This window comes from Triplophysa rosa, linkage group LG10 (assembly GCF_024868665.1).
Source record: "Triplophysa rosa linkage group LG10, Trosa_1v2, whole genome shotgun sequence".
Lineage (NCBI taxonomy): Eukaryota > Metazoa > Chordata > Actinopteri > Cypriniformes > Nemacheilidae > Triplophysa > Triplophysa rosa.
Window position 1 is genome coordinate 5,348,184 of NC_079899.1, and position 20,355 is coordinate 5,368,538.

At 42.1% G+C, this 20,355-nt stretch overlaps 1 protein-coding gene across 1 annotated transcript in view; it reads left to right on the plus strand.

Moving 5' to 3' along the window:
• Positions 1-20,355, plus strand: part of kif6 (kinesin family member 6) — a 171,107-nt gene that overhangs the window by 46,679 nt on the left and 104,073 nt on the right. The window contains exons 8-9 of the mRNA XM_057344758.1: positions 11,003-11,108; positions 16,885-17,029. Of these exons, the coding sequence (XP_057200741.1) occupies positions 11,003-11,108; positions 16,885-17,029 (251 nt within the window). The remainder of the gene's footprint in view (positions 1-11,002; positions 11,109-16,884; positions 17,030-20,355) is intronic.

Here is a 20,355-nt window from a genome sequence, read left to right on the forward strand (position 1 = left end):
GGGAGGAGATCGGCTCTGCCATATTTCCTGCCTGGCGACTGCGCAGCTCAACGCACTGTCTGACTGAGAGTGCTGAGGGCTGGTGTTTATACTCGACATTGCGCTTTGCCATGACGCAACGTCGAGTTTGCCGTTCACCGTCGTGCAGAGGGTGAGAGCGGCTGAGGTAACCCAGAGAGAGAGGAAACTCTCCTTTTGAGAGTAAGTGGGCGCCAGCCCCCCAGAGGGGGCCAGCAGATGGAGGGACGGGGCAGGAACAGTCCCTATCCGACCTCCAGAGCTGTGGCTGGGGTCGGGCCCAATGGTAGCCTCGATCCCCCTGAGGTGATCCCATGACAGTCGCTGCCCGCGGCTGTTGATGGGGCGATGGTCTCCTCTTCGCTGTCTACTGTCCAGGTCACTGGAGGGTGTTGAAGAGGACCAGGGCTGCTGGGAAGCAGATAGTGCACGGGACTCGACGGCCGAGGCGGCCGACTTGCGGCACGGAGGACTGCTTTTTACTGTCGAGAACCTCCACAGTAACACCAACCAGCCCCCCCTTGCGAGACGGGTACGTCGAGAAAGCGGACCTTCTCAGCATTACTCATCTGCGCAAGTATCGGCCAGAGGAGTTCCTCATGGACCACAAGTGTGGACATCGTCCGACCCAGGGCCCCCGTGGTCACCTTGGTCGCCCGTAGAGCGAGGTCGGTGACGGCACGGTGTTCCTGCATAAGCGCTGGGTCAGTCTTACCCTCGTGGAGCTCTCTCAATGCCCTGGCCTGGCAGGAGCCATAGCGTGGAGAGAGGAGGCAGCCTGGTCCGCCGCAATGTAAGCTCTCGACACCAGAGATGCCGAGACACCACATGCTTTGGACGGGAGTCTAGGTCGAGCCCCCCCAGGTGGCCGCCACCTACGGGCACGAGTGCACCGCGGCGGCAACTCCACCTGGGGACACCGACGCATCCTCCAGCTGTCTCAACCTCGAGGGAAGAGAGGGTGACAGAACTTTGTTTGACGTGAAACGTGCCAGAAGGGGCGTTCCAGGTCTTGCAAAGTTCCTCATGCACTTCCGGTAAACACGGCACTGGGGGCGGGCGCGGCTTGGAGCCGCGCTCAACCCGAGGCGCAATGTAGCCAGCCGCGAACGCCGGGAGAGGCAGTGCGGGCACTGCAACCCAACACTCACGGCGGCCTGGGAAAGCATGGCCGACATCTCGACATCCGCTTTTTCCTGGGCTCCACCCCCCGAGGGAGGGAGCCCGAAGAATCGTCGGAGTCGGAGACCTCTCATCATCACGCATCGTGTCCGAATACGTGATTGAGGAATAAAGATGGCGGACCGTCTTTTTGGGGAACGGTCAGACGAGCGAAACGAGGTGTGAACGGTCCGTGAGCCGTGGCTGGCGGATTATCGCTCACAGTAATCCTCATATCACCCTCGCTGCTTGCCATAGCGGACGGCAGGGCCGTAGTCCTGCCGCCACGGAACGGGGAGCAAACGAGGTGGTGGCTGAGTCCCGTGGGAACACAGCCACCTGTGACGCAACGTCTGAATCGTCACCGCCCGCAGTGCGGGCAGGACGTATCCACAACGTCTGCCCCAGCGTACTGGAAGCAGGCATTGTGTCCGTCCCCCTCCTCGATGAGTGTGTTGCACCCATGAGAACAGCGGGACAAGCCACGCTGGAGAAATTTGCTCTTTTAGAAAAGGAAATTTGCTCAAACACCTCCGGAACTGCCGAGACGCCCAGGGGAGAGTCACTGCAGGAAGGGACCGTCCGCTGTCCACGTCGTAGATTCCAGCAGAAAGAAAGATCATCCAGATCGTAGAGAAGCTCACCAGATGTGTAGGCTCTGAAGAACAAAAGGTGAATGAATGAGCACGCCGGCTTCCCTCTTATACCCGGACATCCGGGAAGGAGCCCGGCATGCAAATTTCATTCGCCAATTTTCATTGGCCTTTTCTAAATACTCAGAAGATGATAGGTTCTCAAGACAAACCCCATTCTGTCGGTTCGACACAACGCCGAGAGACCGACAGAAAGGGAACTTTTGATAGTTTCCTAATGGACCTTAAACTTAAAGCAAGGACATGCAATTTTGGATTACTACATGATTCAATGAGCCGTGACCAGATAGTGTTCGGAATTAATGAAAAATTAAGAGAGATTGTTAAGAGAGACTGAACTCACGTTGGCTGAAGCAGTGCGGATATGTCGTGCAAGTGAACAAGCTCAGCAGCATGCTAAAACGTTCAGTGACAACACAAAGACAAGTGGAAGTGACAGTTCATCTGTAGCAGCAGTGACTGGAAAAATGCAAAAATACAGCTCAAGAAAAATGAAACCTCAAAAGCATAATGAAATGTTTAATTGCAAGAGATGTGTGGCAAAAGACACCAGCCGAAGCAGTGCCCAGCCTATGGCAAAGCCTGTGCTAAATGTGGAGGGTAGAATCGTTTTGCAAAACAATGCTTTTCCAAAAGTAAACAAAGTGGAAGTGGACATGTCCATATAGTGGAAGAAACTGCCCTCAGTGACACCTTCTTTGTTGGCATGGTGGAACAGGTGGACTCATATCAAGGAAGTTCAGAGAACACGGATGTGAGTGGTGTTATAGAAGACAAGTTGATAACAGCTCTGGAATTAAATGGAGTAAACGTGTCAATCAAGCTGGACACAAGAGCAAAAGCCAACTTAATTTCTGAACAAGACATAAAAGACATGAAAATAAAGTCACACATTAATCAGAAAACCTTGCAACTCAAAGCGTACAATGAACAGTTCATTGAAACAAAAGGAACATGCAAACTCAAGGTAAAAGTGAAAAACAGCGAATATCATCTCATGTTTGTAGTGGTTCCAGATGGACACGATTCCACGATGTTGGGTGACAAGGCATGTGAAGACCTAGGCCTAGTTAAAAGAGTGTACAACAAAAAAGAAGCAAAAACACAAGACAGTGTAAATAATCTAGTGAAGAAGTTTCCTGACATCTTTGAAGGGTTTGGAGTGCTGCCATTAACGTATAAGATTCAGTTGAAAGAAGATGCAAAGCCAGTAGTTCATGCGCTGAGACGGGTCCCTGCTCCACTTCGAGACAAGCTAAAAGCTGAGCTAGAAAGAATGACATCAATGGGAGTCATAGAAAAGTGAAAAAAACACAGACAAAAAACAAAAAAAATCTTGAGCAGATTCCAACACGGGAAGAAATTATAAGTGAAATGGGAGGTGCCAAAATTCTTCACAAAACTGGATGCATCGCAGGGATTTTGGCAACTGAAACTGCATGAAGACACGACACACTATTGCACATTTAACACTCCTTTTGGCCGGTATTCTTTTTTGAGGATGCCTTTTGGAATCTCTTCAGCTCCTGAAGTATTTCACAAAGCCATGGAGCACATGATTGAGGGAATACAGGGAGTGCACGTCTATGTGGACGATATAATATTGTGGGGTTCCTCAATTGAACAGCATAATGAGAGGCTGATGGAAGTACTACAGCGAGTTCAGAAGTACGGGCTGAAGCTGAATAATGAGAACTGTCAGTTTGGAGTGAAGGAAATCACATTTCTTGGAGACAAGCTGTCAAACGGAGGTGTTAAACCAGACCAGAGTAAAATTCAAGCAATACTTAACATGCCCAGACCCACAGACAAGAAGGCTGTACAGAGAGTGATGGGGATGATAAACTTCATTGGAAAATTCATACCAAATCTCTCTTCAAAGACAGTGTACATGAGAGAACTGATGCATAACAAGTGAATTCAAGTGGACAGGCAATCATGAACATGAATGGGGTCGATTAAAGACTCTCCTAACTATGGAGCTGGTACTAACTTTCTTTGATCCATAAAAAAGGATAAAGATTTCAACAGATGCATCTAAGGATGGATTGGGGAGCGGTGCTTCTGCAGGCAGAGGGAGAAAATTGGAGGCCAGTTGCATATGCATCAAGAACGATGACTTCATCTGAGTGTCGTTACGCTCAAATAGAAAAAAAATGCCTTGGACTGGTGTATGGAGTGGAAAAGTTTCACAGCTACGTGTACGGCCTTCCAACTTTTGTGGCAGAGACGGACCACAAACCATCATTAGCCATCATCAAGAAAAATTTGAATGAGATGTCCCCAAGAATCCAACGGCTGGTGATGAAGCTTCAAAGATATGATTTTGATTTAGTCTACAGACCAGGAAAGTACATAGTACTGGCAGATGCCCTGTCCAGGGAAACAGACACAAACAGAAAAATCTCATGAGAGCTCCACAGAGGCTGATGTGACTCTTTATGTGAACATGGTTGCTGATGCTCTTCCAGTATATGATGCGAAGTCCAAGCAAATAGCAGCTGAAACAGCAAGAGACAGGGATCTACAGGTGGTCATTAAAAATCTGAATGAAGGATGGCCACGAGGAGCGTGTTCTCAGTACTACAACATAAGATCAGAGCTGAATGTTGTCAAAGGACTTCTACTGAGACAAAACAGAATTGTTATACCTCAATCACTGCGACAGGATATGATGAAAAGACTGCACGAGGGACACTTCGGAGCAGAAAAGTGTAAAAGGCGGGCCAGAACAGCTGTCTATTGGCCAGGAATGAATGGTGACATTGACAGAATGGTGTCGTGACCCTGGACACGGCAGGTCTTTGTCTGGCACGGAGGTGTGTTTGTCTTTTGTCGAGCACATGTGAGTTGTTTTGACAGTTCGTCATGTGCTCGGTGTCTACGTCACCACCCCGCCCTCGTGTCTCCCCGTCAGGCTTTCCCCTCACCGGTTTCTCATCACGCTGTTCACCTGTAGATCGTCCCGGCCATTAGTTTATTAATTACCTCTCTCTATCTCAACTGCTACCCATTAGGTTTCCCTATTTATTCCCTCTTGTACCCTCGTCTTGTGTCAGATCGTTGCTTGTTTCTTAGCCTATGCTGACTGCCTCAGACTAGCGCGTCTAGCTCTGTTAAAGCCTTGTCTTAGTCTCAGTTATAGCCTCAGTGTTTTGTCAGCCTCAGCCTTTTGTCCTGCTCTGGTCATAGTTTTGATTTTCCGTGCCTCCCCTGTTTTGGTTTATTATTTCGCCCCTCAGTTCCCGTTGGCGCTCCGGATCTCTTCGCTCTTCGGTGGTCTGGCACCTCACCTCTTACCGGACACACATCTCCGCTCGGAGGACTACGGATTCTCTCCTCGTGAGTTAGTCGGGTCGAGGTATCTCCCCGCACTTAACCTCTATGGCTGTGTCATTATCCCCGAGGGGTATTCTTGCTCTCTCTCTCTGATTCTTCCGGGTCGAGTTTCTCCTTGTGGACTGTGTGCCTTTTACCACCTGGACTATCTTGTGTTTGAACTGTGCTTTTGTTTGCTTTTGCCTTTTTGCCAATAAAATCTGTCTCTTACCCCTGCACTAGAGTCTCCTCCGTTGTGTGTCATGACAGAATGGTGTCAAGCTGTGAGATCTGCTCAAGGCATCAAGCAAAGCAGCAAAAGGAGCCAATGATCATAATTCACCCACCTTCGGAGCCATGGCAGGAAATAGGAACTGATTTGTTTGCCCTGCATGGAAAGAATTGTCTGCTAGTAATTGATTACCTGGCAAACTACCCAGAAATGGCACTCCTCCCGAATACATCTGCTGCCTGTGTTATTACACACATGAAATCAATCTTTGCAAGACACAGCATTCCACAGGTGGTCTGCAGTGACAACGGGCCGTGCTACAGTAGCAAAGAATTCCAGGACTTTGCAGTGGAGTATGATTTTAAACATGTGGCATCCAGCCCTCTATACCCCCAATCTAATGGAAAAGCGGAGAAGGGAGAACACATAGTAAAACAACTACTCAAGAAGGCAGTGAGTAGTAAAGGGGATCCATACTTAGCCTTGCTGAACTATCGTGCTTCTCCACTTGAGCATGGTTTGTCTCCTGCTGAGATTTTAATGGGACGCAAATTATGCACTACACTGCCTTACGTAACAAAGCCAAACAAAAACAGAGCCTGGAGAAAGAAACAAATGCGCCTGAAACAGAGACAGAAAGCAAAATTATGACAAGACATCCAGAAGTCTGGGACCACTGGCTACAAAGGACACAGTAAGACTTGAGGATAACAATACCTAAAATAGAAGGGCCACAGTCCTAGAGGAGGTTAGTCCAAGATCCTACACAGTCAAAACAGAGGATGGTCAAATCCTAAGAAGGAATAGTAGGAGTCTGTTAAAAACACAAGAAACAATGCCAGTGGAAAATTCTGAAAACAACGCAGACAGTGAAACATCACCTGCAACACAGGGAACATCACCAGACATAGACAGTAGAAAGCAAGATGAAGAAATACACTTACCTTTACAGAGAAGATCCAAACGCACAATAAAGCCTCCTGATAGACTTAATCTCTGAATGAAACTTGCTGATTAAAGTGAACACAGACACTTATTGGGTAACCTGTATAGTCTAGTCTGTATTATGTTTACACTGTTAACATGTTATTTTGTTGTTCTCTAAGTGTTCAGTAATTGAAATAACATCTAAAGAAAAGGGGATGTCATGATATATAAATGTATGTAGGTTCCTACTTTAACCACTAGAGGTCAGTAGAGGTTTGCTTACCTAAGGTGGAAGTTGCTCGAGGAAGTTGTTAAGCACTGCATGTGAAGATGTGAGCTGTAATAAAAAGAATCTGTTACAAACAGTCTCATCATTATAAATATAAACATTACAACGGCCTCTTAGTCTCAATCAGATTCCTTGTTTATCACTCAATGGCTGTTTCATTTGCATACTCCTCCTGTGCACTTAAACATTTATTTGCAAAACATTCCCACAATTCAACGCAAAAACCAGGGAGCGTCGATGTATAAATAAATGTAATGTTTGGCTAAATTGTTTCACAGATGTAATCAATGTGTTTTCATTCAAACTGTAAAAAATTCAAAAATTAAGTGCCCTCGTTTCTGCTTGTTGTTGGAGCGGCCTCTGGATTCATGTGCTGGAGCTGGTACCACCGCTTCAAGAGGAGTAGGAGAGCGGTGTGTAGCTCAAAAACACAATTTGCCATTGACAAACACAGGTAGTCTCTGGAATGGGTGCCTCTGAGACCACCGGGCTTAGGACAACTTGACTTGAAAAAATACCTTGGCAAACAATCCAAACAATCAACAAGGCCAAAACACAGGCTACAGAGAAATGGAAACTCCTGGCAGAAGATCAAAACCAAAGGAACCGATTCTAAAGCTTGATGTTTTATTCAGAAATACTTACATGCCTGTAGATCTACACCAATCTTAGTATCCTGTACAGTACAGTAGCTAACCACATCTGGTAAAACCTAGCTGAACAGCATACACCTAGCTGAACCACTACACAGCTAGCTCTCCTGTATGGTTTTGCATTAGTCTCTCGACCGTACTTTCACCACAAGTATCCCTCAATGCCTCAGATGGGAGAAAAGGCATTGGAAGGCATCATGATGAACACCCTTCTTACCAGGACTGCCAATGTTCTACCAACCCAGAGCTACATGCGACTGGATGACGAGTAAAGAGAACAAATGACACATGACCTGAGCCAGAGTTATGAACACAAGGAGCTGACCACCATAATCCTCTCCTTAGCACACAGCCTCATGGACCTAAGACAGGAGGTAAATGACCTAAAGCTGCAAGCCATTGAGTTCCAAGAGGAACTTGCTCAAAGCCACATATCTCAACTGTAAAGTGAGGCCCAGACCAGATTAAAGGAGTATGGTAAAATGGAGAAGATCTAAAGACTCTGACAGCCATTATGCAAAGAGAGCAGCTAGAAAAAACAGCCAGTGAGTACCTGAAGAAAAAAAATTGTGAGAGGCAGCCAGTGTTCCATTTTTTTCTTTTAAATATTTTAATGATGAAAGTATCCAGAGACTAAATTGAAGCTCTGACACAGCAGCTGAACCACACAATGGACGAACTTGACATGGTCCAAAGAGAAGCTTCAAAAAGACCAGGGAAGAGACATCCCTCTCCGTCAACTTCCTCAGCCAAGTACAAAGATACAAAGAGGGAGCCAGACCCCTCTGATTAACACTTCACCAGCCAGCATCCTAGAATTTGCTGCTACGGAAATTAATCAATTACCCTAGATCAGTGGTTCTCAAACTTTTCAGATCAAGTACCACCTTTAATAAAATTAGTTTTTCCAAGTACCACCTAATGACCACCATAGAAAATCTTATGAATTAACACTCAAATTATTAGTAGAGCTGTGAATCTTTATTTACACCTGGTCCTCCAATTCTAATGTATTATTAATAATACAATCTCTTTTTATTTACTAGCTGTTTTCAAACTAAAGAACATGTTTTTTCCATAATTTTCTAGTTAGCCAGCAGTAATAGGGGACACAAAACACTTTTCTGTAGTGCAAACAGGGCTCTGTAAATGACTTTTACAGGGATTTATTAACTTTGTGGGGACTTGCAGAAAGACTACTAACCTATATTAAAGACAAACAATGTGGAAAGAATATTTAACACAGAAGATACGTATAAATATACGTTTACTTAAACATCAAGACAACAGCTGTATATAACAAGTAGAGACTCGCACTTTACTGCAGCGGATCTTGTCAAAGCTAAAGCGCACGTCAAAACTAAATCGCCTACGCGCACTTCATTGATTTAACCCTGAGTAGATGCAGACGCGTGTTGAATTAGCGCTTTAACAACAGTTTTACACAGCGGCTCAATTGCAGAAATACATAAGAACCTTAATTTACACGCAGCTCATCGTAAGAGACAGAGACACAGAAGTGTCTGTCTGCTCCCTCTCTGTGTTTGAGCTGCCTGTCCGCACCTGAGTTACATCGACCAATTATAAATAAACAATAATTCATACAACTATATTAAAATTCCACATAGGCTGAGATGTATTCCGTATTTATCTATCATGTATTAAACATTTGAAATTGTCTTTAAAACACGTAATGTAAATTAAAATATAGAGTTTTAAATTTTCTGTCGTGTCACGTACCACCAGAGGTCTCTTCAAGTACCACTAGTGGTACGCGTACCAAAGTTTGAGAACCACTGCTCTAGATTATCTCTGATATGGTACATGGTACAAACCCTTAAAGTACTTAAAAGACTGGCTAGAATCATTGACCACTTTGCACTAGGGGTGGGCGGAATGACCATAGATCTATTTCCTGAAATGAGTTATTTCACAGTAAAAACATATTTCACGTTACCAATATTCCATTATGCATATATACTGTTAAAATCTTTCTCAGATTTATTTAATTTTTATTTATTTATTACAATTCAATTAATTGCTCGCCAAAATATTGGCAATGCACTAAATTATGATTGTATGAATTATGAAAATGCACTAAATATTACAGGTTCTAATATAATGTGAGATTTTTACATATTTATCTTCTAGGCTATATCATATGTATAGAGTAATGTATAGAGTAGGAAGATAGGCAATGTGTATATATGCAATATATGCACAAACACCTGGTGTTTATAAGGTGTTCTCCAGTTCTTCTCTTTCTATCGGTGACACAGTTTTAGTGTGTTTCGGTTCTTGTTTTAAGCCTTGCTTATTCTCACTTGTCTTTGGACCGCTCGTGTTGAACATTACAGAGTAAAAGAAAGTCAAAAGTACTGATATAATTAGTCATTTTTTAATGTGTGAATTAATTTACATGTTTCTTGTCATAACATCTAACTTGCAGCTCGTTTAGCTAACCTCGCCATGGAAAAGTCAGATTTTTGTGAAATGTCCCCTTCAGGAAAAAAACATGACTCACCTTCAGTGTAAGGAAATGTGTGTGTGCAAGGCTGGAAACCAGTTAACCTGGAAACCAATTGGGCAATGATCAACTGAGAAAGCTGAAGCCATCTAACGAAGGCCAAGACCCAGGACAAAGAAGGAGATGAGGTCCTTCCTAGAGATGGAGCACCGAGCACTAACATGGATCAAGACGATGAAGGACCGCAACTCCAAAGTAATGCAACGGTATCTCAGCCTTTAAGCCTCAGGTTATAGGTTCAAGTGGCAGCACTGACCCGGACGACATACCTGCCTGTTGCGTTACCTGCACAGTGTGCAATCAAGAGAAGACGGAGGTGATAAAGTAGACATCCCCGCTGGGTACAGCGTACACATACACTTACTGCACCACTTACATGCCACACCACACACTTACCTGCCCCAAATGCCCATGCCCATGGACAGTTCACATGTTTTATTTCCCTTCTGCAGTTTATAATCTTAATCATATGTTGATCATGCCCGTGTCCTGTTATGCTTGTTGTTTGTGTGCTTGTGTCAATACTGGTGTAGTCTGACATATGGATTGCACCAGCCAAACCAAACTGCTTGCAGTGTCCAAATTCAATGGCATTAACATGTTCTATAAGTGTAATTATATAATTATTTTTATGGACTTCAATTAGTCACTTTTAATTGTAAAATGACTGTGCAATACTTTGCATTTGGTTTTCTTTTGCATATACCTTACATTTTTACTGGTAGATGTGTACATAATTTGGTGCTTTTAATAAATTGCAACTTGCACGGCAGTGTTGTTGTGAGTAGAGCCATCCCTCTTTTACTCTCACGAACCCTCTGACTATATAAAAGCAGTCCACAGGGGCCACTTTGTGGCATCTGCAAAATTGTAATTGCAAAATAGAATTTATTTTTTACCAGTTGAAAAAAAACTGGATACCAAAACTCCCTGGCATTCATCTTTTTCTTCAATACCAGTTCATTGTATAAAACAAGTGATATGGCCATGATAGTCATTTATAGATCTGGAATAAGGACTTCAGTGCTTTTGATTTTCTTTGTCTTTTTTTGTATGATAAAAGCACACGTGTTTCTCTTACACTGTACAGTAGCGCACATTCAAATAAGCAGAGTTTAAAAATATGTAATTCCACTGCCTTAAAAAAGTTCCAATAAAACCTTCCATTTTTAAAAAAATAGTGATGGTTTTACTTATGTTGTATGTTTGTGTTGTTTGTTGTAGGGTGGAGGACAACATAAGGGTGTTTATGGAAGACCCTGATTCCGAGGCAACATTAGACGTGGGACCTGATATGAGGAAAATCAACCTTTGTTTCTCGTTGCTTAAGGTAGCTAAGGTGCTTAAGTTCTTGCTAAAAATGGTATTTTGTTTTGGTCTTTACTGTCTCATTCTCTATCATCACCAATGCCGGTAATTTTTCTTTATTACAGTATATAGCCCTCCTGCCTAACTAGAGCATTAGCGAACCCTTAGGGCCCTCTAGGCGTTCAATAAATATTTAAAATATTTATATTAAAATTAGGGCTGTCAACTTTAACGTGTTAACGCATGCGATTATTTTTTTCAAATTAACGCGTGAGAAAATATTTATCGCAATTAACGCAGCATCCGTTTGTTTTGACATCCTTTGTCTAGCATTACATTATGTAATCACGCTCTTATTCGTGTACAGGCTTTTAAACCACTTAAGCGCGATTTGAAACAGTTGCTTTGAGGCGTTCAATGTAGATAGACAGCTTCTAAACTGTTGGACGCGGCAAAACGCAACGCGAGGTCCAGTCTGGTGTGTACAGTAACGGCTGCGTCGGTGAATCTCTGTCAGACAGCGCATCCGTGTTAAGTTCTCTTTCGTGCTTGAATGGATAAAACCACACAAGATTATGTCAGAAAGCCCGTTTTGTCTAGCATTTTCTTAAGCACAGACTTCAAAGTGTAAAATAAAATCTTAATGAATGCAAAGAGTTGTGAAAATGGGAGTGCGGTGACGGTCAGATCTGCGTACTAAGACAGCTCTTAAAGGGGCCACTTTCTTAAACGTGCTGCTGTGACTCCTGTCACTAATGTTAATCAAAGAACAAAATAAAAGAAGAAATCAATGTGATTTTATAGCTTTAATGAGAATTCTTCTGCATTTAACTTATAATTTAGCATTAAAGACTGTAAAGTGTCCTTCAATTTCCTACATGAGCTCTCAATTATACTGTTGAATGGCTATAATTAATGTTAAAATAATCAATTTAATAGAGACATCAGTTACAATACTAATATCAAAATGTTAGCTTTCATGAAATGATGCTGTTAAAGAAATATGTTGTTTCTACATCAATTTGAAGATTAAATGTGAAATTATTAAAATGTAAAAGTATATTTTAAAATATAATAGTTGTGTGCGATTAATCGTGATTAATCATAGAAAAAATGTGTGATTAATCCGATTAATTTTTTTAATCGATTGACAGCACTAATTAAAATATAAAATATTATATTATTAAAAGTTAAAATATTGTTTTCAATAAAGGTCGGCCGATTTTCCCTATTAGGTGTGTATATTTGACTTCCTGGATCGATGCTGACTATATCCACGTGAGATTTCAAAGTTTCACAAGAGTAATTCAAGATCCTGGAGCAGTCGCAGTTCTGTGATGTCATATACACTATGTGCGCAGCCTGCGCATGCTACACGAAGTCGAATACGTGCTTATGTGGTGGGGAGCTTCTATGAAGCTACCGATGATAGAACAATAGTAAATCAATGAGAGATATTAATTTTGAGTGACAGTAAAACTGACCAATCATATCATCTTTCTAAATGGGCGCGCTTTGTTTTTGTTAACTTTAAGGCGATTTCCTGCATCTGGGGGGTTGTTCACCAGCAGTCTCGTAAAATGTAGGGGTGTTCGATTCCAGGTTTTTTGGAGTCAACTCCGATTCTCGACTCCCAGTTTTGGAGTCGATGGAATCGACACTTCGACTTCATTTACTGTCATTCAAAACGGGGTCAGGAATATGAATATAAAATAAATGAATGTAACTTCACATGTTTGGGAACTTTTGACGTTCAACCAAACTCTGCATCTCCAAAGTCACTAACAAATACACATGCATTTGTGCAACGAGCACACCTTCACAAGAGAGTTTTTGTGCTGCCAGTTACCCCTTTCTGGTCCTAAACCGATGTGGTTTTCCAAGCGCACGCAGCACAAGGACATGACGGCCCAGGTCTAACCGTATAGACTTATGGTAAAGCTAAGAATTTTTATATTGCATCGATTTTGCAGTCACAGTTACCATCACACAAATATATACTGTATGTTTTGTGCTTAAAGACACAGCATTTCATTGTTTTGCATTAAGGCTCCGTAATTGTGCGCTAAACAAGCCTAAAACTTGTTTTATATATTTTCGTTTAAGAATTCATTAATATATTCACCCTAGGCTAAGTTCAACACTTTTTTAAAAAAGGAGAAAAGCCGTTGACCCTACCTTGTGTTCTTTTCTTAATGTAACTCATTGCCTTTCTGTGTTTGGCATTTAACAATAAAAATATTTATAAAGATCAACTTGTCATTTTAAAACTAACAATGTATGCAATAATAATAACCCAGCAACAAGAACTTAATATATGATTTTTGACTTCTGTTGCATATTTTTTACGTTTTTAAGTTGGATGAAACGCTTTATAATTTGTTTCCACAAACTTGATTTTGATTTGTGTCCAGACTCACGTTTAAGCATAGCCAGGGATGTGATTTTTCCGTATAAATATGGATTTCTGTATTTTTTGACCTCGCTGTGATCACCCGCGTAAATTGCATGAATTCAATTTATTTTAATTTGTGATGGGATTGCGCAGGGGCTGATTAAGGTGGTCAGGGGCCCCTGGGCTGCTCTTTGGGTGAGGCCCCCCTTAGGTGCGTTTCACGCTTGCAGTTTAGTTCGGGAGCACAGTTTGCATGGAAAATCTCTAATGTAAAAGCTCATGTGTGCACCAGGGTACCGAACTTCAATAAAACACATGTAAAAGATGATAGTGTTGGTAATTTACCTTGGATTTGAGCAAGAGTGAGCCTGCATTGTTTTACGCGTTGCGAGTGGAATCAGATCGGCAAATGAATGGTAATACGATGTTTCCAGATTTAAAAATAAATGATAAATAGTCTGTTTGCAAGCAGCAGAAAGCTCTGTAAGGTGCTGTGTCCACTGAGGCATTTCTGCTGGCGCACGGCGTGTTTTTCAATTGTTTCCAATGTAAACAAGAGCGCTGGCGCTCTGCGTTTATTCCACGCTCAGCGCCGGACCTCTGCGTTTTTCCCACACTCCGCCAGCGTTCGACCGGGTGCCCAGAATTGAAAAATGTTCAACTTGGGGCAGAACGCTGCTCCTGCAGCGGCCGTTTTCAGCCGAGCTCTTGGCATATTCAGCAGCGTAAAAGCGCCTCGGTGGACACCAGAGGTGGGTAGTAACGCGCTACATTTACTTCGTTACATTTACTTGAGTAACATTTTGGAAAATATGTACTTTTTAAGTAAAATTAAAAGTGTGTACTTTTACTCTTACTTGAGTAAATTTCTAATAGAAAATCTGTACTTTTACTTCGTTACATAACTTACATTGCGTGACGTTCCTTCGTTCCTTCGTTTTAAAATATGCTTTTTAAAACGTGTTGTTTATTTCAAGGTTGTCATCTCTTTTTAGGGGCATTCCCGAGTGATCGATTCTTTTGAGTCGATTCTTTTGAAAGCATTAATTGAACAATGGGCAAAACCACTTGAATAGGCTAATGAATCAGTTCAAATGATTGTTCAGTTCGCAGCACGATCTGAATCATCTGAAGCAGGATTACTCACTCCTCGTAGCGCGAAAACTTAAGAACACGTAGAACACAAAGAGCGTTGGATGAAGTGGATATGAATCTATATCTATAAAACTGCAAATGTGTCATATTGTTTGCCAGCAATGATAAATATGCGCGCACCCGCGCGACCTGTTCGTCAGACACCGCAACATGTGCGTTACCTGTCAGACACAGAGACGTGGGCTTGCAGAAATATACATTTGAAGAACAGAAGGAAGAAAACTTGTTGATGGGCGTGTGGTTCACTGTTTACTGTTTGTTTACAAGTAAGAGCGTTTCACAACACACACGTGACACAACACGAGAAAACATGAGCTTTGTTCAAAAATGTGTATTTCATTTAAGAGAGCACTGCAGATGTTCTAGATCATCTTAGGAAATGCTCTGAGTTTAGTTCATGCTTTAGTTTGACATGGTCTGTTATTCTAAATAAGTTGTGTAAACTACATTGACATCAGGACTAGATGAAATTTACAGAAATGCTTGTCTCTTCTGTGTTTGTCTATTCTTTAGTTTCTCTAGTATATTGCAAAGATATCTGCTTATGGTAATTACAAATATTGATTAAAATGTAATATTAAAATATTGGCGTTAATATTAATTTTATGTAGTAGGCCTATATAATCAGATACAAAGTAACTAAGTAACTAGCTACTTGAGTAGTTTTTTCATTGCATACTTTTTTACTTTTACTCAAGTAATTTTTAAACTAGTGACTTTTACTTTTACTTGAGTAACAATTTCTCTAGTTACTTGTACTTTTACTTGAGTAAAGATTTTGGCTACTCTACCCACCTCTGGTGGACACAGCCCCTAAGCGAAAATACAGACCAAGTGTTGTTTGCGCTGCGCATAATAGCATCAAGTGAATAAAAAACACAATATATTGACCCGTGTTCTGTTTACTATCATGTGTCATGCACGTTATGACGCAAGATGAATGCAAACACACCTGGGTTCGATAGAATCAAGCTGAGACACAAATCAACGCTGGCGTCAGAACAATCGCACTCGGATACACACATCAAATACTACAGTGTTTCCTCTACATTCCTGGCTTTGCAAAGGCAAACACCATGATAGCACAAGCTCCAGTTTTATACAACTATACGTGAAATATAAACAGCCCCTAAAAACGCCTCTGTGGATCTTTACTGAGACACAAACCACTGTGCATTATTTAAACTGTGTATAAAACAAAGCCATAATTAAAAACCAACCTGTATAATATGCTTGTCATTGTGGAATAACTCCCTGAAATATTACCTATGACATGATGAGCTAAGTGCTGCAACAGCTAAGGATCCCGCTGCAGTTATTTCAACCGCAGCACCGAAGTTAGCCAATGCGAGCTGCCAGCCTCCTGCTGCTATCTTAGTCGCGTTGTTCTTTTAACCTTTGTATTTTCCGTTTTTGTGCTCCATTGAATCAGTAAGTAATCAGTAAAGTATTCAGTAAATCAGTAAGGATAATTGAATCAGTATGTAGAATGTGAGAACCAAATCAGTCCTGTTTGTTACTAAATCATTCAGACTGGTTTTATCAACAGCATTGTCTAATTCACTAAAATGAACTGACACAAATAAACGGTTCACTTACGAATTGTACATCATTACATCTCACCTGGTACAATTTTAAGCAGATTTATATGATTACCAAGTAAATTTCAATAGATTATTCACATAATGTTGTTTCAAGGCTTCCGTTTTGTTTGAATTTCATTAAATTCAATTTTTCATTACTCATCGATGACTGCAAAAACATTCATTCATGGAAATATTATGTTACAACTTTAATATCGAGGTGAGTAAAGGATGAAAGTTCTGTTTAATGTTTCATTTATTATAGCTAAATTACACCAAATAGCGTCTTTTTTTCCTTTTTATTATTTTAGCATTGTTTTTATATATTTTTGATCTTACAAGCACCTTATATCTACAGAAAAACTGATTAGTGTGTCTGTGTTCAGTTTGGCTGCCTGTGCGTGCAACCAGATGACGTCATCAAAAAAGAAAATGGCGGCCTCCTTAGGTTAAAATGAGCATTACATTTAGGGTTTTTGTAAAGAAATGAAAATATTTGATATGTTTCTAATGACAAATGCTAGTAGTTTAAGGATATTGCAACGTATTAAGCCATACATCTCTCTATACCCATGGTTGTTTTTAAGATTTCAGTACAGACCATCTGCTTGTTTCTGTTTAGACATACAGTATAATACAAGCAAACATGTTTCCTATCTCTCCAGGCAAGATTACAAGATAGACCCATTGCTCAAAATAGGGCAGATGATGGCAGCAGTACTCCTTTCACAGGCTTGTCTGATGAAGAAGACAGTCAAACACAAGTCAAGAAACTGAGAGACATGTTAATCCAGCGTGATAATGAGATTAGTATCCTTTACCATGCTCTCACTATTATGGGGGCGTTTTTTTGCCGGACAGGGCTTAAGCCTAGTCCCAGACTAATTTATATGTTAGAGGTGTCTTAATCGAAAACAACTTGCACTGACATATCTTAAAATATATCAGTGTGATCATTTTGTCTCAAGATGCCCACCAGTAATGTTTTTTTGTAAAGTTTGTTTTTAAAAACGACTTAAATATCCTAATTTAACGAAGGCCTAATCTCTGTCCGGGAAACCTCCCCATGGTGTTGTTTATATTGTGCATTTAAATACTCACTGAACGTACTACTTACCTTCATGCCATCCCTTATGTTCTTTTCAACATGAAGATTTTTTTGTACATATGCCATTGCTTTGTTTGTGGGTATGATGTTGAAGCTCCAAGAAGCACATCCATCCACTATAAATCTGATTGGTTCTTGTTTTTCTCGTGATGGAATAATGAGAGTCACAAGACATGCAAAAAACACTGAGATTTATATTTGACCATATTTGGTTGTGTTTGTTTTGGTTTCAGATTTGCTAAATAACTTAAATATTAATCATTTTTACACACACACCTAATGTTTTGCTTTACAGTTTACATTTATGCATTTACTTTACACTTTTGTCCAAAGCGACTTGCAAAATTGAGTAAACTATAGAGTCTTGAGAAGTATAGTTCTCTCACAAGTTACCAGGATTCACAAAGTGCTGAATTTGACCAACAGGGAATTGTGAAGCTGAATAGCGGGAGAGTGATTTTTGCAATCAATGCAATAGTCCAGCCTAAAAATGACAAGGCCCTGGACAAGAAGTTGTGCAGCATGCTCAGTGGGAAAAGGCCCAATCTTCCTGATATTGTAAAGTGCAAACCGGCATGCCCGACATGTTTTTGCTATCTGCTCGGTGAAGGACAGCTAGTTGTTGAAGATTACACCTATAGATTACACCTATTTCTAGCTGTACTGGATGGCTTGAATAAGAATGGTCCAAGCACTGATCCCTGAGGGACCCCAGTGACCAAGTGAGGAGCCTTGGATATATTACCTCTTCACCTTTCAAACAGCCTGCGCCAGTGCCAACGCCTCATTTGGCCTTAAGATACTACTGTCACGATTTACCAAATCTTTATTTCATATGCATTTGTAAGAGTTTCTCTTTCATGTGCTAAATTTTTGATGTGGTCTACATATAATCTTTAAACTTTAACCCTCTGGGTTCTGAGGGTGTTTTGGATCTTACAGTATATTGCTGTATTCAGTACAAACTGTTCTACAATAATATGCAATCAAGGTGTATGTACATTGTTTCATTTCTGAGAAAATTATGTTTGTGCATGTTTAGTACAACAAATGTTTAAGTCACTAAAATAAAGTCAGAAAACACACACTAAACATATATTCCCAAGACTTTTAAGCAAGTGATGTTTTAAACGAGAGATTTAATCTTAAAAAGATGAAAAACAAAACATTGTGCTCACTCATTCACAAAAAACAATATAGTCATTTAAAGGGATCCTTCACCCAAAAATAAAAAATTCTGTCATCATTTACTAATCTTTAAATTGTTCCTAATCTGTAAAAATCTCTTTGTTCTGATGAACACAGAAAAATATATTTGGAAGAATGCTTATAACCAAACAGTTCTTGGACCCCATTGACTACCATAGTAGGAAAAATTACTTAATATTTTTTGTTCTGTTGAACACAAAAGAAGATATTTTGAAGAATGTAGGACAGCAAATAGTTCTTGGGCACTTTTGACTACCATTGTAATTTTTCCTGCTATGGTAGTCAATGGGATTCAAGAACTGTTTCCTTACAAGTATTCGTCCAAATGTATTTCTCTGTGTTCAACCAAACAAATAAATTTATACAGGTTTGGAACAACTAGAGAGAGAGAGAGTAATTCATGACAGAATTTCCATTTCCCTTTCTGTCGGTCTCTCGACGTTGTGTCAAACCGACAGATGGGGTTCGTCCCTGAGAACCAATCGCTTCCGACTTCTTAGAAAAGGCCAATGAAAATTGGCGAATGAAATTTGCATGCCGGACTCCGCCCCCGGATATCCGGGTATTAAAGGGAGACGGCGTGCCTCATTCATTCACCTTTTCTTCTTCGGAGCCTTCGCTCATGATCAACAGACTTCGCTTCAAGTAGCAACTACAAGACTGCCGGCTCTACGACGTGGTGCAGCGGACTGTCCCTTCCTGCAGCGACTTCCCCTGGGCGTCTCGGCGGTTCCAGAAGTGTTCGAGTTTTTTCTCTAAAAGAGCAAATTTCTCCAGCGTGGCATGTCCCGCTGTTTTCGTGGGTGCAACACTCTCATCGAGGAGGGGGACTGACACGATGTCTGCTTCTAGTACGCTGGGGCAGTTTTTGTGGATACGTCCTGCCCGCACTGCGGGCGGTTGATGATTCAGACGTTGCGTCACGGGTGGCTGTGTTCCCACGGGACTCAGCCACCACCTCGTCTGCTTCCCGTTCTGTGACGGCAGGACAACGGCCCTGCCGCCCGCTACGGCGAGCAGCGAGGGTGATATGAGGATTATTGTGAGCTCTAATCCGTAAACCACAGGCTCGCTGACCGATCGCACCTCGTCTTGCTCGTCTGACCGTTCCCCATGAGACGGTACGCCGTCTTATTCCTCAATCAAGTATCGGACACGGTACGTGATGATGAGATGTTTGTTGCAGCATCGGAGGGTGACTTACTGGCATCAGACTCCGACGATTCCTTGAAGCTCCCTCCCTCGGGGGGTCGAGATCAGGAAGAAGCTGATGTTGAAATGTCAGCCATGCTTTCCCGGGCCGCCGGCATTGGGTTGTGGTGCACCGCACTGCCTCTCCCAACGCTCGCGGCTGGATACACGGTACATCAGGCTTGAGAGCGGCTCCAAGCTGCACTCGCCCCCAGTGCCGTGGTCCCCCGGAAGTGCATGAGGAACCTAGTACGACCTGGAACGCCCCCTTCGGCGCATCCACGTCAACTAGTTCCATCACCCTTTCTTCCTTCGATGGTGGGGCAGCTAGAGGATACGTCGATGTCCCCCAGGGGCTCGACCTAGACTCCCGTCCAAAGCACGTAGGCTTTTCAGCATCTGAGGTGTCGAGAGCTTACTCTGCTGCGGGCCAAGCTGTCCCCTCTCTCCACGCTATGGCCTTCCTGCAGGCCAATGCGCGGAGAGAGCTCCACGAGGGTAAGACCGACCCAGCGCTTATGCAGGAACTCCGCGGCTTCACCGACCTCGCTCTCGGGCGAACAAGGTGATCGCGCGGGCCCTGGGTCGGGCGATGTCCACAGTTGTGGTCCAGGAGAGACACCTCTGC